We start from the raw sequence: 25,218 nt of genomic DNA on the forward strand, positions 1-25,218 counted from the left end.
CGTGTAAGTCCTGTCAGTTGCCATGTCCTTTTTCCCAGGAATCGTGAATATTCAGCTAATAGTATAATATCTCCTTCCCTAGAGGATGAGGGGCCAGGGAGAAGAAACTTCAATAACCAAAGGAGTATGATGGAAATTCCTCCTGAGTTTCAGATTTTGGAGGCCATCTCTTAAGGCAGAGTGTCCTGAGACCTCAGATTTTCTCAAATAATCATTATAATGTCAGTAAAATTCTAATGCTTCAGTGAATGAATTAACACCATTGCATGTCAACATCAGCTCGTCTCAAAATGAGCTGCATCTGAGGCACTCATAAATATGTAAACAGGGAAGTTTGGGTGGGTTTAAAATTAGACCTGATCTTTTACACCGAGTGAAGGTATCCCTGGCCAGGTAGGAGAAAATGAAGTCTGTCTGGCAAGATGTGTTAGCCCTGGAGAGAGGCCTCTCCCCGACTAACATGGATGAGGGAGAGCATGCTTGCTTCCTGCACGCTGTCCCCATCTGAGCCTTCTCTGCCGGGCTTTGGGTGGCGAGTACCCAGGCTCCCAGCAGCTGTGAGCCAAACGGGGAAGAGTGCTAAAAGAGGTTACATCAAGTGTCATGAGTGTCCCTCTCCATCTTCTTCCCCTCAAGGCAACACAGAACTTTCTCAAGGTTCCTAAATTTCCAAGGTCACAACAATCTCTCTGTGGATTAAAGCAATGCTAGCTCAAACCCAGGGAATGAGCAGCACATTGTCTAGGCTAAGCCAGGGCCCCAGTGCAGATTCAGAAAGTCCGGGGATTGCTGGGCGGAAGGGCTAGGATCCTTGCCTTTACAGAATTTGGATTATATACTAAATAGAATAACAGGAAAATGTTTACTCCTTTTTTGGTGTTATATAATTCAGCTAAGAAATAATGAATATTTTTTGTTATATAAAAAATCCTGCCATATTTTCATCTAATAATATTTCCTTCCTCCAAAGGACAACCACATTCTCAGATTCCAGAACCACATTCTCAATTCCTCAGATGGAACCGAACATTCCGATGGTCTTGATGTTTTCCACAGCTCATAAAGACAAAGGATTTTGGCTGCCTGCGTGTTAATTTTCCCAAAGACCTAAAAACAGTTGGCCAATCAGAATGAATACAGTCTTTAGTATGATGTCCCCAAACCATCACACTTTTTTGACTCTAGCTGTTACCATGTAGAAAAATGAATTCAATCTTTTAAAAATATGAAATATTTCAGATATAAGGAAAAGTATGAATAATATAACAAACACCTCTGAGTTTACTATTCAGTATAAGAAATAAAACATGACCTATACAGTTGAAGCCCCCTCCCCACCCCATCTCCAGATAACTACTATCCGGAATTAGATATCATTCTCATCTTTATTATTTTACTATGGTTTTATTTTACATACAAATATGCACACACATATTATATGCATTCATCTGCTATTTTCTTTTTCCTCTCTACTTTATAATCATGAGATTCATCCATGTGGCGACATACATCAAAAATTTGTGTGGTATCATACATAAATGATACACATATATCACAATTTACTTATCCATTACTAAATATTCCCAAATTGTTCTACAAAATATTCCCAAATTGGCTGTACCAACTTTAACACCCACTATCAGTATATAAAAGAGTTCTTGTTGCTTCGTATCTTTGACAAAGCTTGGTGTTATCATTATCAGACTATAATTTTTGCAGTTTGGTAGGTGAAGGGGCAATCTCATTGAAGTTTTAGTTTGCATTACTGGTTACTAGTGAGCTTAGGCATGGTTATTAGCCATTCTGTTTTCAACTTCTTTGAATATCTGTTTTTATCTTTTGATCATTTTTCTGTTGGTAGGCTTTTTTTCTCGTTACCTTATATGAGTGCTTTATGCTAATCCTTTTCCAGTTTTGTGCAAATATTTTCCCTCAGTCTGGTTTGTCTGTACCTTGCCTAGGGTGCATTTTGGTGCACAGATGTTTTGAATTTTAATATAGTTAAATTTCACCAGTCTTTTACTCTTGGTTTGTCTGGATCTTGTCTAAGAAATACTTCCCTACCTCAAGATCATAAACGTATCCTTCAATATTTTCATCTCTAAGTTCCAAGTTTTAATTTCACACTTAGTTCCCCAATCTATCTGGGATTTTTGTGTTTGATATGGGGTAGGGATCCATTTCCTTCCATTTGGAAAACCAGTTCCATTTACTGACTAGTTCAGCTCTTCCTCATGGACCCTTCAGGGCCACTTCTGTCAATCTATCAAGTATTAGACTCTCTGCCATGTTTTGTTGATATATTTGTCTGTCTCTGGATGAAAACCACACCGTCTTAATTACTCTAGTTTTATAGAAGGTCTTGACATTCAGCAAAGCAAGCTCCTCCATCTCATTCTTCTTCAAAATTATTTTGACCATTTTGGGCACAACTCTCATCTCTATCCCTGGCCCAGTATAAGCAACCAAATGGCAGGACAATAAGCAGAAGGGAGAAATCAAGCCAAAGCCAGTCCTGGATAATATACAGCTGAATATTTAACTCCTAAATAAATCAACTCCTAAGAAATTGCTGCATAGTAATGAATATAGAAAGCCCATATAAGATAAAGTACTTCTTTACAAAAAACCAAAAACATTTAAAAAAGAAGAAAAGTTGTTTGGGCTGTAGCAAGGGTCATTTAAAATTAGAATCTAGAGACCCCTCCTCTGGTCAATAGCAATGTTCTTGCCTTTATTTTCTAGAAACATAACTTTTAAACATAGTTTTACATACGGATAGTCACAGAGAGTTCTATAAAATAGTGCTAAAACTGTACATTTGTTTCCTGGATCCCTCAGGGCATCCAAATTGAAGGTCAGACTGTTCCTGGAAGAAACCCGGAATACACTAATTCCGTCATAGCATGGGTCTATGAATGAAGTATTCTCTCTCTCATTTAAGGGAGACTTGATTTTCCTGCAAAATGCTCTCAGTGACATTTCCATAATCTCACAATTACTACTTGGCGTTCTGCAGTGTCTTCAGATCCAGACCCTCTTATATGGACCACAGGACAAGAGGACTCTGGCCACCCAGCAGACCATGGATGTCCTGTCCAAGTGAGTTGGCCTCCCCTCACACTATTTCCCCTGCAATCAGAATCTCAGATGAAGCTGGTTCTCTAAGGTTCTGCGGAACTTTCCGTGGAAAGTTTTACTAACTGACTTCCCCATAACTCATAAACTATGCAAGCCCAGTTCCTTGGAATACCCAGTTGTGAAATATCTTCTTGCCAGATATTAGGAAGAAATTAGCTCTTGAAGAATGTCAGAAACACAGGCTGGGACTCGTCCTCCTGCAGACTGGCCGCCTGCAGGTCATCTCACCTGCTGGAGGGCAAGGGCACAGAGCCCTGCTTGGCCTGCGGGAGCCCTACCTCAGGCTGCCCGAGAGCCCTCTGACTTCACCTTGACGGCCGGCCTTCTGGTTTTCACTATGGCACAGCCTGCGTACCCAGAGCCCACAGACTGACGGCCAAGGCCCTGCTCAGGGAAGTGCCGCAGGCAGGACACAGCTAGCGGGGTGTGGCGGGGGGCTGTCTCGGAGCCCACCCGCTGGGCCTAGGCCCCTTTAGCAGCTGAGGGTTGACTGTGTCAGCTCAGCAAGAATGGTCACAAGAAATTAGAAAATGGGAGAAGAAACCTTGCGTTTTCTGTTCCTGTGCCACGAGTCTCTTCCCATTTACAGTCCCTCCTGAAGCTCCTTCACGAAACGTAGCTCAGCAACCGCCAGGCTTGTCTTCACAGCCGCGAAGACTGGGTGCAAAATGTGGGGAGGTCAAGGGGCGCCCCACTCACCCCACCCTCTGCTTGTTCGCAGGGCCCCCGAGAAGGCCGTGAAGCCTCGGCAGCCCTCAAGAGCCAAGGCGGCCTTCTGCACCTGCGGGCCACAGCACACCGCGCTGGGGAAGGCCAGGCCCAACGCAGCCGACTGAGCCCACACCCACCAGAAGCTCTGCTCATGCCTGGGTGCTGACACTTAGGGTGCTCTATAAATCTCTCTCCATCCAGGAGGTGGACTTCAACTGTCATTGGACAGATTTTCTAGGCTGTTTGCTCCAAATGCAACAGCGATCCCATAAACCTCCCATGGGCCACCTTTTGACAGTGGATGCCCTTCCCGGTGATCTGGCGCCGCTATAAAGCATTTTTCTTTTTACCACCTTAGTGGTTTTTCTTGCCAGCAAGAATTTTTACCCATCAACACTACTGTGGCTGAAAGGCTTCTCTTCAAAAGTTCGAAACTTCCTGTGTAGGAAAGTAGACTCAACATCTGATCATATATATATATATATATATATACACACACACACACATATACATACATGGTGTATAGCCCCTTGTGCAGGCCTGGAGTCAGATCTGGAGCAGTAAAATTCTGGGGAAAGCCCTTTCTTATAGGAAGCTAATAGGGATTGAGAATAAAATGCTAATAAAAGGAAATTTGTAAGTCCTGGGGTCAGTATGTGTTTGTAAAATGAAGCCGCCTCAGAGCTCCTCAGAGCCTGGAAAGGGGCACCGAGGAAGCTTCTCCTCACTCGTGCACTCAGACGCTTATTGAATCTGGTTGAGCACCCAGGATGTACCAGGCGTGTGCTAAGAACTGAGGGCACGACGACAAACAGTACAGACACAGTCCCCATCCTCTCAGAGCTTGCCATCCAATGTGGACGCTAGTCATTAAACATATTAATAGTGGAGTTGGTTGATGACAACTGAGAGAAAGAGCCCGGTACCACAGGGTGGGTGGTAAATGGCTCTGACTTTTCCTAGAGGTCAGGGGAGGCAGGTGTAAGGGAGTGAAGAGAGCTGAGCAGGAGTGAGGCGGGCACGGAGGAGCTGCAGGGAGGGATGCTGACTCCCTGCTGCTGCCAACTGTGGCCGCCACTCCGGAGAGCTTTTTTTTTTGGAGTTGGCACAGCCCTTGGCCCCTACTCTCCCAGTTGTGTTCCAGGTTCAGCATGTAGGCGGTAAGAGGGTGAGGTGGGATGAGTGCTCATGTCCACAGTGGTCTTTAGTCTCTTGGAGGGGGGGGCCATCCTCATTCAAGAACGGAAAGATAGAGGGGCATGTTTTGAGCACCTCTCTCCATGCTGTCAGTGGTGAGGTCCAGTGCCGGAACGAGGTGAATGAGCGCACAGAGGGTGGGAATGCGGTGTAGGCAATGCTGTTCCTTCTCGTCCCCATCCTAATCCCATGGGCTAGGGCCCAACAGGGCTGCAGGCTGCTGCTAATATGGCAGCAGGATGCAGCACGGCCCCCTCCCGCTCCAACACCCAGTAGGAAAGCCAAAACCACTCTGGGTCCATTTGTGCTGGCCACCTTGAGAACTGATGGGGGAAATAAACCAAAGTTTCGTGGCAGGGTGGAGGGAGGCTGGGTCCCTTGTCCTCGACAGTGTGACAGCTAACTATACAGGCCACCCCTGCTCGTACTCACCCATCCCAGATAGGCCTGTGGGATGAAGGCACCATTCAAAGAAGGCGTGAGATGTCACTACTCACCAAGTGTTCTATCTAGGCGAAGACACGGGTTTTGATGTGGATGGTGGAAAAGCATTTTAAGTATACATCACACAGAGTCTGCCTCAAAAATGTTTGTGCACCTCAGAAATTCCTATGCTGAAGCCCTAAAGCCCAATGTGAAAGTATTTAAGCTGGGGCCTCTGGGAAGTAATTAGTACATGAAGGTGAAGCCCCAAAAATGGGATTAGTGCCCTTGTAAGAAAAGACGCTAGAGAAATGATCTTTCTACCATGTGAGGGCACAGCATGAAGGCAGGCGTCTGCAAACCAGAAGAGGACCCCCACCAAGAATGAATCCACCAGCACCTTGGTCTTGGATTTTGAGCCACCAGACCTGTGAGAAATAAGTGTCCATTGTTTAAGCCTCCGGCCTGTGGTATTCTGTTATAGCAGCCTGAGCAGACTAAGAGCCCATGCTAGGTTTTTGAAAAAACAAAATGTAAATTATGATGTTATTTCTTCCTCTATTTCTTGTAGGATAATATTTTGGAATCACAGAAACTAAAACACTTTTTAAAAAATTTAGCCACCACCCTGAGAAAGAATGAATTTAGGAATGTTCCATCAAATGTCTCCCATCTATTAAATGTTTTAACTTCAAAATGAAAGGAAGAGTCTAGCTATTCATGTTTTGGTTTATTTTGTTTTTGTACAAGGCTACAAACAGGTAAGGGTATCTACTCCTTTGTCTCAAACTAGTGCACTTTTTTCATGCTCCTAAGAGATGGCCATGATTAGCCATTCCGGTTTGCACTTAAGGTTAGTAATGAACCATCATGGTGTGCTCAGGACTGTTCTCATTTTAGCACTGAAAGTCCCATGTCCCCGGAGATCCCTCCATTCAAGGCCAAACGGGATGGCTGGTCACACTATTGTCACTAGCTTTCCAGGCTGTCATGATGACATTCTGACCACAAATTGTCCAGTCTGTATTTGAATACGAGCCAGTGGTTTATGCTCTGTCTGCCATGCTTTCTAGTTCTGTGCTAACAATAAACACATATATGCTTTAATTAGAATTTAAATAAAAACCACAAAAACACCTACTGGAAAACATTCATTCTCTTTAGGAACAATGTGGGATTTTTTTCTTAGATTTTTATTTTTATACATTCTTATGACATATCCCTTCACAGGTGGTTAGCAAGATCAGCTTTTTGGATGATTCCATTCTAAATATACATTTTAAGCAAACAATATCAAAACAGCCAGTGGGAAGGTGAAAAACATTCCATTAATACTGTTTTGTCTACACAACAATAAATGTGAAAAGACTGGTTGTGTCCTTACCCTGTCCCACCACACAGTTGACTACTATTGTCTCCAGAGTGACTGGTTTTAAAGGACATGGAGCTGTGGCATGACCTGTCACAGGGTCAAGGGCACACCCTGCTCCTGGGTGTTCCAGAGACTTAGTAACCAACAACAGCTCATGACTCCATATTGGTAAATACTCTTGTCAGGATACTTCTTAAAGATATGCATTCCAACATGGAGATAAAAATTAAGATCTAAGACATTTATTTTCCAATGGAGGTCGGTCATGACTTTAATAAACCTATTCACATTAGCCCTCATTTCCAAGGTCACAAGCTAGGAGAGTGACATTAAACTAAGCCTACTTAGACACACATAATAGACTCCCGCCATCATCAGTCTGTCTTGCCATCAAACAGTAGGCTGTCACCTTGACCAAATTCTCACCAATAAATAACTTATACAAATCATTACCAATTACAACTAACATAAAATCAACTCATCTTTATATTAGAAACAAGAAGTCTTCATTGACAAAGCCGTCACCACCATACCAGTTTCTGACAATCACTAGTGCGTTTGGCAGATAACAAAGGTTTACACTTGCAATTCAAATCAACTTTCTTTCTATACACTGCTTCACGGTGTTTTAAAAATAGATCACCCTGAAAGCTGTGCTGCATTGATCCTCCACTTCTTGATTAGGAAAACGCACTCTCCCTAAACTACTTGTTGTAGCCATTCCTGGCAGCTGAGGAGATATGCGTTGTGGAGGTCTGAGGGCCATCAGTGAAACCTAGAGGGAAGACCCTCAAATTCCATAACCGCCCTCCATCATCATGTCCTACCTGAGGATGACAAAGTTAGGGGCGGTACAGTTTCGACAACATTAAGTGAAAGAAACTAGTTTGGATTAAAATACTGTGCTCCTAGAGATACTATTTTTATGTGATGCTACACCTTTAAAGAAGGAAGCTTTAAAAACAATACCTTTATGTAAAATAAAACAAATCCAGCAGAACACACCCATTCTAGTATCTTAAACTCAGTGGTGTATATCTACAGGGCCACACTCTGTGGCCCAGAAGAGTAGGGCCTCTGCCTTCCTCCAGGGCCCTTCCTGGGTGCTTCAGGGCTGGGCGGCAGGAGAGGCACCCAGTTCCCTCCCCAAAACATCTTATTCTATTTAGTGTATTATTTGTTTCCCTGGACAAAACACCGCCACTGTCATGATTTCTGTCGAAAGTGCAAAAACCTCCATGAGGTTGGTTGCCGTTTTTTCATCTCTAACTCTTTGCGCTCAGAAAGGCCTCCACCCCATCATCAGTGGGTTGGAAAGGGCTTCTCTGGGAGGCACAGCCCACCTGGGCTTTCAACTTTACTGTGCACGACCATCCCACGAGTCCAGCTACAGTCTGAGCATCAACGTTCTTTTTATTGTCTTCAGGGTCTACCTCCCACCAGTAAAATTAAATGTTTAGAAGCTAAAGTGCAGAAAAGCTCAAGTATACCCTGGTAAGAGCTGGCTACTCCAGAACTTAGGTTATAACAAAAAAGAGTATTTAGACTGTGCACTAAACAACCTAGTACTGCAAAAAATTGGTACTGTAAGCCATTCCCAATAATCATCCCCCCAGCCCCTGTCCCTGCCTGGACCCAGAGCAGGGTTCCAGGAACTCATGCAAACATAGCTAGTGTGCTGATCTGATATACTGCAGGAGGCTGGAGCTGTCCTCTCCATAAATAAAATACTATATTATTTAAATTTCTGCACATAGAAAGCAATTCATTCAAGTCTTTAAATGAATTTAACTCTATGACAAATAACTTTTTCCTAAGATGAAATCATTTAGTTTTTTTTTTAATCTGCTTATTTCCTATGATTTCTTTTTGAAAAGACTTTGGAAAGAGAAAAATGTATTCATTTTTCCCTTAAAATGTTAGTTTACTATTTCATGTTAGCACATGCAAATAAAATTTACTCTTAAATATGTTACTTTAATCTCATTACCATTTAGGCATCTTACCTAGATATAGTTTCAAACAGATGTGAGGCATTTCTGTGACCTGGTGCAAGAATGGTAGAGTAGAAAGAAAACTCCAGAACAAGGAGCTTTTAAAACTAAAAAGATAAAAAATATTTTTGTCAAAGTTCCAACTCAATAAAATTCCAAAGCCTTTTAAGGCATGAATTAGTTTGAAATCTTTACAGATTATCAAGTAAATTGACATTGCCTGGAGCACTCTTTAAAGAAAGTAAAAAAGGGGGGAGGTTTTAATAAAGAGTGCGTCTCCTTCCCCTAAAGTAAGTAAAGGCCTTTGTGCGTCGGTATGTTACCAAGTAAGATGGCATTTAAAACAAAATATGTTTATCAAAACCAGTGTCCCTCATTCTCCTCCTCCTGATTGTCTAGATAGAGGAGAGCAACCTTCTTTTCATCCGAAATCACTGACCTTTGGTCTACCATCCTCTGCAGCTGCACCATCTTATCAAACTCAGCCTGCTCCTTGCCCTTTTCCCCGGGGGCCTGGTGTCTGTCCCCAGCAGAGCCCTGAAAGCTCACGCCAGCTGCCAGGTCATTCCTACTGCTGGCATCTCTCCAAGCATCACGGTCAGACACACTACGAGCTTCTGCTTCCGTCCCTGTGGGGAAGAGGACTGTGGCCTCTCGGGTCCAGCGGGGGGTCGTCTCTACGTTACTCACGTCCATCTGAAAGGTAAACGAAGTTTCTTTGGGCCCCAGGGCAACGTGCCTCAGTGTTCTGCCACTGTCTGCGACCTCGCCTACCTCAGGGGAGTCCACCGAACCAGCAAGTGCAAATGTTTTGGAAATGGGTCCATGGAAGACAACGTGTGCAGAGGTGTTGGTTTCTGCAGGACCCAGCTGAATATGCCTAAAGGATCTGCTCACACCTGATGTCGCTTCTGCCCCTGATGTGTCTCCTGAACCAGCCTCCTGAGGCGATTCAGAAACGGCCGTTTGGAAGGTGCTCTTTTCAGTCATCAGGATTTTCCTACCCACAGTGTAACTACGGGTGGCCTGGGTCACATCTGCCGAGCCCTCTCTGTGGGCTTTGCTTTCTGAGTCGCTAAATTCCGAGGGTGGGGGAACTATCTGCTCGGTGCCTTGATGCCTCTGAGGCACGGTCTTGATGTGCCTGATGGATGTGCCATTCCCTGACCACACTTCCGTGCGCACAGAAGCTTCTCTGACACCCAACTCCATTCTGTCTGAAAGGGGGGCTGTGAGCTGGATCTGCTCACTGAACCCCTCCCTGGGGCCTAACTGAAGGTGCTTCACAGAAGTCTGGGTACCCGCTGACTCTTCTGTTGAAAAATAATCACCAACCTTCCCTGCCTCAGAAGCGGGAGCCTGAAAAATAATTTCCCTCTTAGAATGAAATTGTTGGGAGCCAAATGGCCTGTGCCTCCCCGATCTGTCAGGATCTGTGGAAAGCTCTGCCGGGCCAGGCTCTTCTGAGTCCCCGGCCCCCGGACAGGGAGGGTCAGGCCCTGGGAAGAAGACTTCTTTGGACAATTGACTTTGATCGGGACCCAACGTAAGATGCCTTGCAGACAAGCTGGCTGCCGCCGAGCTTGCTGCCCAACTCAGGTCACCTTCCCCACTTACCTCCACCACCTGGGCGGCGGGTCCTTCGGGTGAGACTTGCTCAGTCCTCCAAGTTCCAGGGGGCTCTATTTGAACGTGCCTCACAGACTGACTGACGTCCTCCAGCACATGTGACTGGGCAAAGCCCCTTGGGCTGGTGACTTCCACGGTGGCCGACATGGGGCCCTGGGAAGTGACCAACTCCGTGCGGGGAGAGGCCCGGCCAGCGTCGGCCTCCTCACCAGAGGGGCTGTACAGCTCCTGGGTGGCCCAGCGCTTGAAGCCGTGGCTGGCAGCCGGGGCCTCCGCTCTGGCCTCCCCATCTGGGCTGCCAGGGGCCGGGCTGTGCCGCCTAGCCAGGCCGTCTCGTACCACCGACTCCACGGCCTTCTCGATCTCACCCGCTTCATCCCTGCTCAGCTCCTCCAGGTCTAACTGATCGGCATCCACCGTCTGCGAGAGGTTGACTTCGGCCACTAAGGTCACAGCCCCGCCACCCACAGTCTGGACTTTCTTTACATCAACGGAAACGCCCCCAGGCCCGCCCTGACCCTCTCCGGTGAAGGCGGACAGCTCTTCCTTCATGCGCTCCGGAAGGCTCTCCTCCAGCTGCTCAATCACTTCCACCAGCTGGTGCCTGGGCTCCTTGAAGCCTCCCTTAATGGATGTGTGGAATTCATGTGGTATTTTAATTTCCTTTTCAATGACTATGGGTTCAGCATGAAACTCACCACTTCTCGCTTGTCCTTTCCAGTGAGTAGAACCCATGTCCCCCTCCAGAGATGCTTCTGGAACATCCAGTGGCTTCACAACCTTCTCTCCCAATGCATCGTCCCCCTCCATTCTTCTCCGAGACCCTGGCACAATTTCATCTTGCCAGGAGTACCTGATGGTGGACTCCTCCTCGATGTGGATCTGCCCGTACACAGAGCCTTCAACTCTCTCGTGGCCACCAGGGTATTCGTCCGGAGTCGACACCAAATAACTCTGCTCTCCCTCCAAGTCACCTGCCTCCGTCACTTCTTCAAAGTGAGTTATGTTCTCTTGGGGCTGCCTGGTCTTTTGACCTTCATTCCCTGAGCACGTGGTATCTGTTTCTCTGTAAACTTCCTCCTCAACAACAAGCCCCTTGGAGCCCGAAGACACGTCATCGACCTCCTCCACTTCGAATGGTGTAGAAAACTCATCCGCCTTCTCGCCACTAACATAGCTCACGGGCTCCTCGATGATCTCCACGTTGACGACCTTTGCTCTCCCCTCTCTCCCCTTCAGACCAAGACCGATTATATCTCCGATCAAATGCTCAGCTGATTTTCCTTTCAGCTTCACCTCCTTAGCATCCTTGCTTAACAGGTAGTCCAGGCCAGCTTCATCTGAAATGTCGACCTCTTCAGTCAGTTTTGACTCCACGACTATCTCAGTCTTTGTTTCCCTGTCACCGGGAAGCTCTTTCCTGTCCATGTAAGTGACTTTTGTGTCTGGAAAAGAATCAGCAGATGCTTCTGTCTCAGGAGAGTGGGTAAACTGCTTCAGGATACTGGAAACGATGTTCTCAGCTATGGTTTCAGTCATGGAATTACCTTTCAGAGAGCCTGCAGTGTCGCTGGTGCCCAGCCTGAGCCCTGCCTCTCTCGTTTCCACCCCTCTAGGTGTTCCATCACCAGCATCCTTCTTTAGGGGTGTCTGGAGACCTTGGGGGGCCGCCTCTGCTGTGCTGTCCTGGGATACTTCTAGACTGATTGGTATCTCTCTCTCCCTCACACTTTTCTCCAGTGACTCCTCCTTTGCCTTTTCCTTCATTTGCTGGCTTTCTCTCTTTCTTGCTTCTTTATCTAACTTTGTAAGTTCTTCCCACCTTAAGTTTCTCTCCTCTGAAGCCTTCTCTTTAGAATCAAACATTTTCTCTTCTCGCTTTGTTTGGATGGTTCCCGGTCTGTTTCTCTCCTGCTCCCTTGTGGCTTTAGCTTCCATTTTCTTTCCCAAAGTGATGGTCCTCTCATTTGCCCAAGTGCTCTCGGAAGCACCTGCCGCCACATTGTCCCGGCGTTCTTGGTAGGACTCTTGGGCAACGGCGGACTCTTTGGCTAAATTAGTGGGGGGGCCCTTTATACCTTCGGTTTTTGGTCTATCAGGGAATGTTTTCACTTGAGCTTCAGTATTTCTTAAAAGACCAGGGGTTGGAGAGAAAGTTCTGAAGTTGGTTTGACTGCTGGCAGTTTTTTCATAAGAGTTGTCCTGCGGGGTAGTGATAAAGGAAGAGTATCTGGAGCCCAGGAAGTCTCTTCTGGCAGCGCTTCTAACAGCCGTCTGAGAACGTGGCGCCAGGCTGTGATTGAAGCTCGCCGAATGTGCTTTCTGCCTTGGAAACAGATTTCTTTCATTTTCCCTCTGTAATACTGAGGTGGTATATTGATAGGGCTTGTTTCTGAATTCTGTAGAAATTGAACAGTGCATTAAAATGATAGTCATCATTACCTTTTTTCATCTTAAAAGCATCATAACAGATCAAATCCCATCCCATCATAATATACACTATTACCACAGGAAGGTCATTATAGATGAGATATTTTCAACCCCCAAATTATTTTTTTCTGGTAGTTTAAAGAAACCTATGACAATAAAATATAGCCCTACGAATGCTTCCACACAACACTTTTCTCCAATTACTGATCTTAAAATATTCATGCATCTTAAATATATCAAACGTGTGATCGTAAAGCATGGCACATGTGCCAGAGACGTTAGGGGTGCTATTTATGTGGCAGAAATTTCACAATTTGGAATCCTTCATTTCCACTTTGTTGAGATAACTTTATTTTACTGATTAGCAGAGAACAGCTTCATAATTACTACAGAGTACATAAATACTAAACACTGAATGGCATAACCCCTCCACCTTTTACTATTTTTCACTTGATTGCCATGTTGGGCCAACAAATACTGAAGAATTTAACTTTTTTTTTTTAATTCCTGATTTCTTCTATTTTTATACTTTTTTTTTTTTTTTTTTTAACAAACATTTCATTTGAAAAGGTGCCAAAGCAGGAAGCCAACCAATCACCAATACTACAATCTGTCTTAATGTCATGGTCCTGGGGTTGGGAGGCAGTCCATGGGGCTTCCTGCTTTGCTCTGGACCATCCGCAGACATGCTACCCAGGGTACCTGCTCTTAGGGGTGGCAGCTGGTGGCAGGAATATGGCCGGGCCAGGGGCATCATCCACCCTGCAGGCACCCCTTTGTGCCCACCCACACCCATCTGCTGAGCTGGGCAGAGGCTTCTCGCCCCCTGGGTCTCCCCCACGGCAGCCAACCAACCTTACTCTCAAATTCAAAAGCAAACTTGCTGGACACTAAGACCAAATCCCTTCCAGTCACAGATGACTGGAACCAAAATTATTCTGAACCCAGTGACCTGTCAATCTGTGAAGTGTCTAATGGGGATGTTGTTTTTGAAAATAAAGATGGGGAGTGTTATTTTTTTTAAAAACTACCACCTATCCAGATTGACTGTTATAATCACATTCTCCTGACAGCAGTAACCAGTACATACATGTAATCCCAATGTACCATGATTTTGAACATGGCAACACTCAGGGAGCCTGAAACTACACAGAGTAAGGTGTATACAGAACATACTGCACATAATGTAACCTGCCCTTGCTTAGCCAGAAAGCTTTTTAAGGTTTTACAGGGCTGGGAAGACTTTAAAAAAAAAAGTCATCCTACAGGTTCTCCGGGTCTTTCTGATGAACATTAACTCTCTAATGTCAGTTCTGCAGCTACAGGAAGTACGGGCTTTGTGCTGCGGCTTTTGGCCCGAACTGAGGCTGACCTCAGGGCACTAGGTGACACTGCCGCTCACATCACCCTGAGCTGCCCACACAAACCTAGGCTGGTGGAAACAGTGTAATCCTTCCCACCTCTCCCGCCGGTAGGGTCACGAGTTCCAGTGTTGATTGCCTGCTGTACAAAGTAATACCTCCCTAGGTTTGGGTTAAGGCTGTCAGTCTTTGGTCTGTAAAGGGTGTTCCCTCCACAGGGTGTGATGAACAAATCCACGTCCACCTCTCACCCTTCACACTTCCCAGCTTTCCATCAGCCCTCTCCTCCCTCACCACGTTGGGTAGGAAGCACCCTCAAACACTGGCTAGATGAACAAATGAGTTAATGAAGCCCTTTCCCACACAATTTCATTTGCATTATTATTGAAGCTATGGCCCATTAAATAAAATCTATTTGATACTTGAGAGGGACAAATGACAGGTATCTGAAAACTCGTATCTAACCCCAACTCTTCCAGATAATGATGCTTTACTCTTTATCCATGGAATGAACCTGCTCAGATAGACAGCATCTTAATGTTAAATGATAAGCTTTCCTTATATTTACCTTGTGGCACATTTTCAATGCGCTCAGTCAAGATCTGTATCTCCGGATTACTTTCTCCTTCCAGTAAGGCTCTGTAAAAATTATTTGTAAAAAACTCATTAGGAAATAAAGGACAAGAAGTGCCTCTGTTAGCTGTCGATCTGGTCAACGATACACTGTCACAGTGTCATGTGTCTGCAGATGCTGCGCCACTGGGACGCAAGCCTACCCCAGCAGACCTGGCTGGAGAGAGCGTCTATCAGCTAAAGGAACAAAATGAGGGGGCCAGGGCTTCAGAAGGACTGGAGAGCCAAGGCCTTCTAGAAAACCCTTCCAAACCCAGGCCATGGAGGAGGAGGAGACAGAGGGATGTGGGCCCAGGCAGGGAGGTCGGGGGTCTGGCTTCCCTGGGAAGCAAGGAAGGGCCCATGCCTGGCAGGTCACCCTGGACTACAGGGACCCAAAACAATTACTACTACCCCACTGGGGTCTCTCTGGAGTCACAGGTCAGGGGCTGACTAAGGGCAGAATAAGGACTGACATCTGTTTGTAAATAAGGCAGCCAGACGGCATCTGCAGTTTTCATACTGGGTTCCATGGGGACATCTTAGAGATGAAAAAAGAGGAGAGATGGAAAGGGCAGGCATAAGAGGAGAAGGAAGAGCTGCACACCACGCCCCTCCACCACCTAGGCCCCCAGGGGTCTCATTCCAGGCAGCATCCAGTTATCTCCTCTGATAAAATGGCAAAATGCACTGGACTAGGTGGGTTCTTTGGCCATGTCTAGCTCCCAAAGTGTAAAACTCTAGAGTCTTCATTAAGTTGTTATTCACGTCTATGACTCAGAGCCCTGAGGAGAGAGCAGAGGTCAGGCCCCATAGTCCCAGCACACCGCAGTGGGTCAGTGCGGGATATCCATTGTTTGGAGACCCTAGGACGTGGGCTGCTGCGGGCACAACAGTTGTTCAGTTGCTAGGGCAACGTGTGAGGTCACTAACGTCAGTTCCAAGAAATATACTGCATATGGCAAAGGGCAAGCAGAAGCGGGGCCCACTTGGAAATGCTGATCTGACCACTGAGAGCCAGGCAGCCAAAGAGGGAAGGGACGCCAGAGCTGGGTGGGGACTCTCGGATCAGGCAGACCAGGGCCAAGTTCTATTTCCACTGATTCAAACGCAGTGATTCCCACAAATGCGAGAACCCTGCAGGCAGGTGGAAGAGAGCAAGGAGGCCCCCCTGAGGAAAAAGCAAAGACAAGGGTGAGAGGGATTCCAGTCCAGATGTGCACGGGAGGGTTCTCCTGCAAGCTGCGACTACAGCGTGCATGTGTGCACGCAGGAAGCCGAGGGGCCGTGTCCAGAGCCCTGCCCTCCACGCCAGGCGAGAGCCAGGAAACAGGACACCAGCCCATTACTCCCACACCCTCATGACCAAGCATGTTCGGTTCCAGGAACACAAATAGCTTCCACTGCCGAGAAAATCCTGAGGTCTGTATAGAATAAAAGGAACACGTTCAAGGTAAAAGTCAGCCTGGGAGGGTCTGCGCCCCAGGATGACAGCAGCAGGAAAGGTAGCATCCTACAGCTAAAGGTCCACGGGGCGCTACTGAGAAGCCAAGTCCTATTTCAGATCTTCCCTCTGCCTGCTCGGGAGGAAGCCTCAGGTACCACAGGGCTCCCACGCTAGCTGCCCAAGTCAGGACAGAAAGTGCTTGCAGGGCATCCAGGTCAGCAGAGAACTGATGGCCGGGGCGGGGGTGGGGGTGGGGGGCGGTCAGGATAAAGAAGATCCTCTTGGGGGAAAAACTTCTTCCCTCTCCCCTCAAAGGGGAATGGTTTTGCTTCTCTTTCAGGGAAAATCCAAGCCATCACCAAACTTTTACTGAGTTCAGGACCCTGAGTCAAGTACTATCGTTCCTAGGAGGGGGCACCAGACCCCGAGGGGTGACACAGCGCTAATGCTCCTGTGCCCAAGGCCTTCACCAGTCCTAAGACTGAGCACCAAACAGGCTCTAACCCTCCCCTCTATCTCACCAAGTCCTCCTGGCAACCCCACACTGGGCCGACGATGGGCATCCTGGCCCTACAGGTGAGCAGACTGGAGTGCAGGCCTGCACTCATCAGCAAGAGAAAGGGAGCCCAGGCCTGGGCACTCAGCCGCCCCTGCAATCTGCCTGGGCCTCCCTGCGGGGCCAGAGATGGTGCCATTTCACGTACATTTTAGAACAAATGCTGCAGACAGACCCTCCAGACCGTATTAATGAAAGCAGATCCAACATCTCTTGGTGATTTCAATCAAAATGTCCCTACAGGGAAGAGCAGCAGCTCCCACTAGGGAAGAACTCAGGTCCACAGTGACTCCTCCTCCCAGTGGCTGGTCCAACAGGCAGGAGCCACCTTCTCCACCTGGGCGCCCAGCACAGGGCCTCACAGGCATGCTGAGACACTGGTCCCTGAATCCATGCCTTTACGAACCCCCCACCCCCCCCCCACAATGACACATGACATCCTGTCTCCACCAGCACAGCTCACAAGACTAGGTGGCAGAGGCATAAACAAAACCCCTGGGGCAAGGCCAAAAAGGGTCAATTCCCTCAAAAGCTCTCAAAGGAACGTTTTTAAGGAACAGACTCGTACAACTTTAAGGAGCAGGTCAAGCGTTCTCTGGTTATTTGGGGAGCGGTGGAAGAAAACTGCCTGGGACCCACAGTGCCAGTGAGAAATGCCAACCGCCTGAATCATGGGCTATAAGTGAACATCTCACACAGGCCCACAGGTTGGCAGCCTCTCGAGAGGCAGGAAAACAAGCAAACATGTGCTGGAAAACCAGGTCCCTGGCCTCACTAAGGTGGCGGAGACAAGCCCACAAGATGGAAGGGAGCGCTAATGTGGCCCCTGGCTGGGTGCCAGGCCCTAACAGACCACCCACGGGCCAACCAGCAGTGGGGCTCCCGTCTGAGACAGATTATCCTGATGGCAGCTCAGGGCACATCTGCTGTTGCTCCACACAGTGGGCACAAGGCGGCCACCCTGCACGCCCGCCAGAAACAAGGACAAGCGTCAGGGAGGAGGGAGAGTCGGAGGATGTTTCCAGAAGCAAGCCAGTGGGGGAGCCTGCCTGGTCCTGGGTGGAGGGATGTCTCACGTGGTGCTTCCTGGCAAAACGCAGGCCGTGGGAGGAAAAGGGGGAGGGGCTGGGAGAAGGAGCTTCCCTGGGCCCCAGCTCCAGAGAGGACAAGGGACTGCCTGTCACTCTAGACTGGGGACTGGAGGGGGAAGGGAGGAGAGAGGGGCAGAAGTCCATCCACAGGACCAGCATCACCATCTGGTTTGGAAAGGGTCTGTCCCAAGCACAGGCATGTGAAAGACAACAAGGAGGCAGTGGTGCCAGGCAGCCTCTGGTCATTCCCTCTGTGCTCAGGATGAAATCACATAAGGAAAGGCCATTTGTCAATTCCAGAGACAGAAAAAAAAAGACTGACATAAAGAATAAGATTACTAATAAAGCAGAAAGAGGAAGCACAGGAAGTGGTTAACAGAGAAACCTCCAGAATCAGGTTGCTTGGATTCAAATCCTGCCACTTCCTAGTCCTATGACCTTGGGCAAGCCGCTCAAACCCTCTGTGGCTCAGTTTCCCCATTTCTGAAACAGGGAGCACTCACAGGTTTGCGGTGGTAATTAATAAAGTGACTGGAAAGTTCTTGCAACAATGGCTGTCACAGAATATGTGCTCAATAAATATCAGCCATCATCATCATCATCATCTACATCATCTTCTATTGACCTCAGAAGAAAGGTGATTTTCCATTAACCAAAGTAGTTCAAGAAGGGAAGAGATTCTGGGTTACCTAAAGTCATGGTTAACTGAGGGCTAATTCATTTACGCAATGATGTGGGTAAGGCTAACAACCAAATGTATCCGTTGATCCTAATTATCTACCCTTAAAACTACAAGATTTTATTAACTTCAAATTTTTCACCTAATAACCAGGTAAGTCTCAGTGTTAACACATTTTTATAGGTTTTCCCAAAAATAGGATTCAACTTTAAAAAAACAAAATGGGGACTTCCCTGGTGGTGCAGTGGTTAAGAATCCGCCTGCCAATGCAGGGGACACGGGATCGAGCCCTGGTCGGGAAGATCCCACGTGCCGCGGAGCAACTAGGCCCGTGCGCCACAACTACTGAGCCTGCGCTCTACAGCCTGCGAGCCACAACTACTGAGCCCACGTGCCACAACTACTGAAGCCCACGCGCCTAGAGCCCGCGCTTCAAAACAAGAGAAGCCACTGCAATGAGAAGCCTGAGCGCTGCAACGAAGAGTAGCCCCCGCTCGCCGCAACTAGAGAAAGCCCGCGCGCAGCAACGAAGACCCAATGCAGCCAAAAATAAATTAATTAATTTTTTAAAAATGTGTTTCTCCAAGAACTTGAGAACTTCCCAAGAAATGTTCTCCTTTGAACAGAAACATAAAAAGGTACAAGTGATCTTAAAACAATGGAGCAACCAGAAACATCATTAAAATGATGAAATTAGCAATGTTAAGCGTTATCTGTACTGCTTCATTAGCAGTCTAAACCTAGAGACTGAATATTCTCAGTTAAAACCCGCCACCTCTGCCCACTGCCATCAGAAAGAGGAAAGGGGGGCTCTGCACGTCCTCCCCCAGCACAGACATACAAAGAAAGTCCTTTTAAAAGGACTTTGCCATAAAGTCCCCAGGCAGGAAACCTTTGCACTACATTTTCGTATCTGGCCAGGCAAGACTCCCTTTAGTGTTTTTTGTCTGAGAAATCTTTTGGCCCTGCTTTCCATTTTTTCAGGTAAAACTTACAATTGTTATATTCTCCACCCCCAAAACATAAAAAACAAAGCCTCTTTTTAAATTTTGATGGAGATTTCATCATCTGTCCCCCAGATAAGAAATCCAGGATGGGCCCCTTCTTACCCTCAGTTTTGTGGTTTCTGGACTCAGTTTATTCCTGGGTTATTTTTGCATTTTTTTGTTCCAATTTTGACTATCTTCTTTTTTCCAGTATATTTTCTAACAGCTTACTCCTGATGATTGGGTTCTGTTTTCTTTTTTGGTGGGGGGGGATGGGGGCGGGAGTGCTCTATTTATTTTTTAACTGTGTTTCTGCAAGTTCTCAATCTATAGCTTTTGGGCTTGATCTTTATGTCAGCAGTAGAGGGGTTTGGGACATGGTGGGTTCTGAATACTGTCAGTTTCACCATCTTCAGATTATACACTAAGTCTGAATAAGCCCACTGAGCCCTCTCCACCTGCTTTGTGGAAAGGGCTCAGTGTGTGGTGGTCTAGTTTAGAAGACTGTGTGCCCAGTAGCACGTCTGCCCATGTTCCTACGCAGAAACCTCCTGCTCCCGGCCCCTCCATCACTGCCCCCACCAGCCCTGAGTGGAGGCTCCCTCGGGTACCTACCTATGTCAGGTCCCGAATCTCCGACCACCACATGCACCTCCCGAGGCCTCCGCCCCCACCCACAGACACACATACCCCTTCCACCCCAGGCCCAGACCCTCCTGCACTCGACCTGCCAGCACCTGGCTCCCCTCTCCTCGGCTTTGGCCCCGGGACCGCCCCATCTCAGTGGCCTGGCAATGGAGGCCCCTGCAATCTGCCTCCTTCCAGGCCTCTGCTGACTCATCTTGCATTCTCCTTCCTCCACTTATTTTCTTATCCTGACTTGTGCACCTGGAGCTCCTTCCTGACACCTTTCTGCCAGTCCAATTCCTATTCACCACTTTCCCTGCCCCTTCAAGGCCCAACTCAAATCCCACATCCCTTGAAAATCTCTCTTAATTACCTCGGCCTGAAGCTCTCCATTCCTTCTCCTAACCATCTTTATCAAACTCTGTTCATTGGCAGTAAACCATGTACAGTATTTTCTTGGAACATGCATACTGTTACTTTAACATCTTGTTTGACTTTTCACCTAACCATACTTCTCCCTCCCTCCCTCCCATGCCACCCCCCACTTCCCACCTCCCCCTCTTCTGTGTCTGTTCAAATCTCTGCCATCCTTCAAGATCCAGATCAATCTCATCTCCCTCTAGAAACCTTCCCTGATTCTCACAACTCCCTTCTGATTCCAGAAAACTTGCACTTGTGCGTCTTGGGGAACGTGTCTTGTTTCCTATGGTGTAGGAGGCTACCTCAGTCCGTGCAGCCTTATCTCAGCACCCGGCCGCACGCTTCTGAGCCCCTCTGAGCAGGCATCACACCCTGCATGCCGAGCATCTCCAGAGCAGCCTGAGAGCACAAACCCCACCCAGCTCACAAAACATGGCTTCACGGGTGTGGCTCTTATCCACCCAACATACATGGCCCTCAATGACAGCCCCCAAAACCAAGCTGCCCAGGGACGCCCGAATGCTTGGCATTGCCACAGATGGCACGCGAGGTCAGTCCTCAGGTCCTCGCCCGGGCTGCCCCCTCTGCCTGGAAAGCCCTACCCACATGGTCTCTTCCTGGCTGCCCTTCCTGCAAGACTTGGCACTGCCTCTTCCAGGAAGCCTGCTCTGCAAACTCCATCAGCCCCCCACAGCACCAGCCCCCCACTCAGCCTGCCTATCCTTTGTCTTGTCCTCTAGGCTGCTGTGAGACAGGCTTAGAGCTTTCTGGATGCCCGTAGGCTGCTCTGCAAACAGTAGTGTGCACACAAATCACCTGGGATCTTGTGACAAGGCAACTTTGATCAGTAGGTCTGGGGTGGGCCCAAGGTTTCCCACAAGTCTGAGATGCCTAGTGATGCCCACACTATGGGTCGGCAGGCCCCTGTGAGCAAGGCCCTGGACCAGTGTTTCTCTTCCCTGGACGCATCTGACCATCACCCTCGGAGCTCTAGCACTACCATGCCTGGGCCCACCCTGTGCCAATCTAATGGGAATATCTAAACTGGGTCCAGGAGCCGATGCTTCATCAGCTTCTCCCAGTGATGCCCATGTGCAGATGCAGCTGAGAGCCACGCCCTGTCCTGTTTCTGAGAATCTCCCCTTTCATCACTCAGCCCCTCGTATAATAAGCACTCACACGTCAGGAAAAACCTCGAGATGACATGTCAGGCGGATAAGCATCTCCAGCCCCACATGACACCACTGGAGACAGGCAGACAAGAGCAAGCAAAACTGTGCCAGCCTGTCTTCTCCCACACTTCCCCCTTCTCTCAGCATCCTCAGCCCCAGCCCAGCCCCACGGCTTCTGCCCATCATCACCTGCAATGTGGGAGCAAAGGGCTCATTCTCACATTCACCTGCCAGGCCAGGCGCCACGGTCTCCCTGGCCACCAACTGGCCAACTTAGTTTTGGTGAAATCCTTCAGTCTTAGACTCTGAGGTTTGCTTTGTTTTAATTTTATTATTTTGTTAAATTATATATTTACGTATAAACTGTAAGTCTATCCCTATAAATTATGAGTTGCACCATTTTATTATTACCTTAACGTTTCTTCTTTAAGGTTTCCGGAAAGGGCCAAATATCTGGGTTTGGAAGGACTCACGATACTTGAGACCTGGCCTCAGCACAGCCCGCAGAGTCCAGCCGTGCTGTGATGTGCTTTCAGCTTTCCAGAGCCACAGCCCTTCTCTTCCATGTGTGGTGTGCTAGCAGTGGCTCACACACCTCACATGTCTCTCTGAGCAGTGCTAGAGGAGCGGCCACTTCGTGGAAACACAACCTCAGCCACGGCGGGCGAAGCAATGCCTGCCACAGCACTGGCCACCTCAGCCCCTCTGGACAGGGCTGGTGAGCAGTCACACTGCACGGGACCCTGGAACGTGGTCCCCACGGAGCTGACTGTCCCTGCCGCCCTCAAGAGAGGCAGGGTGTGGGAAGAAGGTCAACTTCCGGAGATGGAGGGTCGAGGTTTGTAAAGATCAAATGGGCACTTGTGAAGAGGAATTTTCATACCTGGCCTCAGAATTTGGGCAGCAGCACAAAGTACTGAAAGAATCATGTAAGACATGGCAAGCGTTTATCTTCAGGACACTTATCAGTGATAAAAAATGCTAGGCTTTTGGCTGATACAAAGAAGCAGGTCATATTCTACCCCTGTACGTCTTTTAGACCTGCGGGCATCTCCCAGACTCAATTCTAAGCACTGGAGGGCAGGGGGGCGGCAACAGTTCTAACCACAGAGGCTGGGGTCTGGAGCTGGGCAGGGCCGGGCATATGCAGGCTCCTGGGCTAAGCTCCCCATTTTCCCCATGCAAACTTGGACTTCAGGAAGGCACACAGTGAAATCAATCACTCATTTCCCAGAAAGGACTGATGCTTCCTAAACTCCTAGGAGAGGGCCAAGTCAATCCCTAAATGGGTTAAAGAAACGCCCGGCCACAGACAGGAGTAAACTCTGTCCCTGCTGACATGAGCGAAAAAGGCTCGCGACCAAGAGAAAAGCTAGAAAAAGCTAAGCCTTGAGGAAAGCTAAGCTGGTAGGGTTGTGAACACCTACCAGAGAGGTAAGGACCTGGCCTCTCAGGCAAGATGCCCACCTGTGCCCTCTGACTTTTCATGACAGAGAACTGGGGGTAGGACAAAGCGAGGAAGGAAAGGGCTCAAAATCCCAGAGAGATGAGGCATAAAATCAAAGTCTCCTGACTCCAACCCAGAGAACTCTTACAAAAAGGAAACAGGAAGATCCAACTGCCTCTGTAGAGAAAAGACCTCACCTGACACCAGGTGTCACCTAACAGGGGCACAGATGTGGGTTTTCTAGGCTGACCCAGCATCTGCTCTAGAACGATGCCTTGTTTGGGGTACCTCCCACCTGAATCTCAGTCCATGTGACTCATAGGAAGCTGACCCCTTTCAAGCACTTCGTTCCCCGAGCCAAGAATGGGCACGTGACCCAGCAGAGCCAGAGGGGGTCCAGGAGTCCTGCTAGGATGGTGGGAAAGAGCCCTCTCCTCTGACCACAGGATTGGGGGTTTCAAGGACAAAAGCCTGGAGCTGCTTGGGGCCCCTCCTGCCACTGTGGGGGCAGAGCAAGGAAGGAGGGGCCAGAGAAGGCAGGGACAGCCTGCCAACAACCCCATCCGGGCACCTGAACCTACCATGCCCAAAACTAAGGACTTTTTCAGTTATATGAGTAATAAATGCCTTTTTTGACTTGAGCCAGTCTGAGAAGGGTTTCTGTCGCTTGCAAGTGAAAAAAATCCTAATGCTTCCTTCCCCCAAATAAAGCACGACTGTTTTGAAGTTTTCCTTATTAGTAAAGCTTAGCTTATCTCACTCAGCATTTGTTTCAATACCCTACCAATTTAATTTTCCAATTGTTCACCCCATGAGATTTCCAAGAAGATTGTGGAGATGGACTTTGGGAAAGACAGGCTGGCAAGTGCCTCCTCTCCCCTCCCCCATGTCCTGACCAGCATCCCTTCTGCAGGACTCAGGCTGCATAGCTCCCAGAGCAGGGACCCAGCAAGGCCCCCACCAGCTTGGCCCTAGGACCATCCCTCAATTCAGCCAGAGGCTCCTCCAAGGGCTGTCATGCTCGGTGGGTAAGGCACAGGCCCCTCAGCAGCCTGGATCCCTGCTTCCAGGCGCCTTCTCTCACCTGCAAAAGGGGTGTGGTGTGTCCACCACCAGAGGGTGACTATGGGCAGTGAGCAGCTGCGAAGGACTTACCACTGCGTCCGGCAGGCAGTAAGGGCTCAGTAACGTTGGCCACCATGATCATTCTCACAAGTGGGGAAACTGGGTCCCTAAAATTCCTTCCATTGTAAGTGTCTGAGATCTGGGTCCCTCGGTACCAGTCCTCACCAATCAGGAAAGCCGCAAGGTGAGGGGTGCCACCTCAGCCAGAGATGGCTCACCCCCGGGGGGCAGGAAGGGGGCGCCGAGGGCAAGTGCCACTCTGTGACCCACAGGCCCCTCCAGGGATACCGGGCCATGTCCTCTGCCCCTTTGAGGGCTCTGTGACTGTTTCATCTGGCTTGGTCAAATTCAAGTCAACATCTTGACAAACAAAGCCAGTCGCCTGCAGTGCCATGCTGATCTTTGGGCAGAGACGCAGTACTTTTAAGGCCAAATCCCTGTAGACAGAGTCAGAGCCCTGGGATTTGAAGCAACAGCACAACAGGCAGATGGACTCAGATCTTCGGGGTTCAAGTCCCGGTACCCCCCTTTCTAGCTCTGTAACTAACACAGAACCTAATCCCTAGGATCCGAGGAGTTGACGTGTGCAAAGCTCTTCACCAGTTCCCAGGACACACGCAAAGAGCAGGCAAGGGTGCAAAACTTGGCTACTCCCACCATCAGGGGATGCCTGCTCCGTGATCTGAGCATGGCCCCGCTCCTCCTTCCCTCTCTGGCCCTGGACGCCTCACTTGGCCACACCAGGGCTGCTCTCTGCTGTCACAAAGCCACAGCCACTCCACGGAGGCTGCAGGGACT

General features: G+C 48.4%; 2 protein-coding genes across 7 annotated transcripts in view; one reads left to right on the forward strand and one right to left on the reverse strand.

Moving 5' to 3' along the window:
* The window catches only part of TTC23 (tetratricopeptide repeat domain 23), a 114,733-nt gene extending 108,686 nt beyond the window's left edge, over positions 1-6,047 (forward strand). For 2 of the 4 annotated variants that reach the window (XM_068556946.1, XM_068556957.1), the window contains exons 9-10: positions 3,020-3,102; positions 3,863-6,046. In XM_068556946.1, coding sequence (XP_068413047.1) covers positions 3,020-3,102; positions 3,863-3,977 — 198 coding nt within the window. In that variant the 3' untranslated portion in view covers positions 3,978-6,046. Of the gene's footprint in view, positions 1-3,019; positions 3,103-3,862 lie in introns of all 4 variants that reach the window. The other 2 variants (XM_068556937.1, XM_068556968.1) reach the window with 2 other exon arrangements.
* Positions 6,048-6,178: 131 nt separating this feature from the next.
* The window catches only part of SYNM (synemin), a 28,176-nt gene continuing 9,136 nt past the window's right edge, over positions 6,179-25,218 (reverse strand). The window contains exons 3-5 of one of the 3 annotated variants that reach the window (XR_011075598.1): positions 14,827-14,897; positions 8,851-12,866; positions 6,179-6,552 (exon numbers count right to left, since the gene is read on the reverse strand). Coding sequence is in view for 2 of the 3 variants with exons in the window: in XM_068556982.1 (XP_068413083.1) it covers positions 9,196-12,866; positions 14,827-14,897 (3,742 nt within the window). In the remaining variant the exon portion in view is untranslated. Of the gene's footprint in view, positions 6,553-8,017; positions 12,867-14,826; positions 14,898-25,218 lie in introns of those variants that run through there. The other 2 variants (XM_068556998.1, XM_068556982.1) reach the window with 2 other exon arrangements.

Source organism: Eschrichtius robustus, chromosome 1, assembly GCF_028021215.1.
Source record: "Eschrichtius robustus isolate mEscRob2 chromosome 1, mEscRob2.pri, whole genome shotgun sequence".
In the NCBI taxonomy this organism is placed as follows: domain Eukaryota; kingdom Metazoa; phylum Chordata; class Mammalia; order Artiodactyla; family Eschrichtiidae; genus Eschrichtius; species Eschrichtius robustus.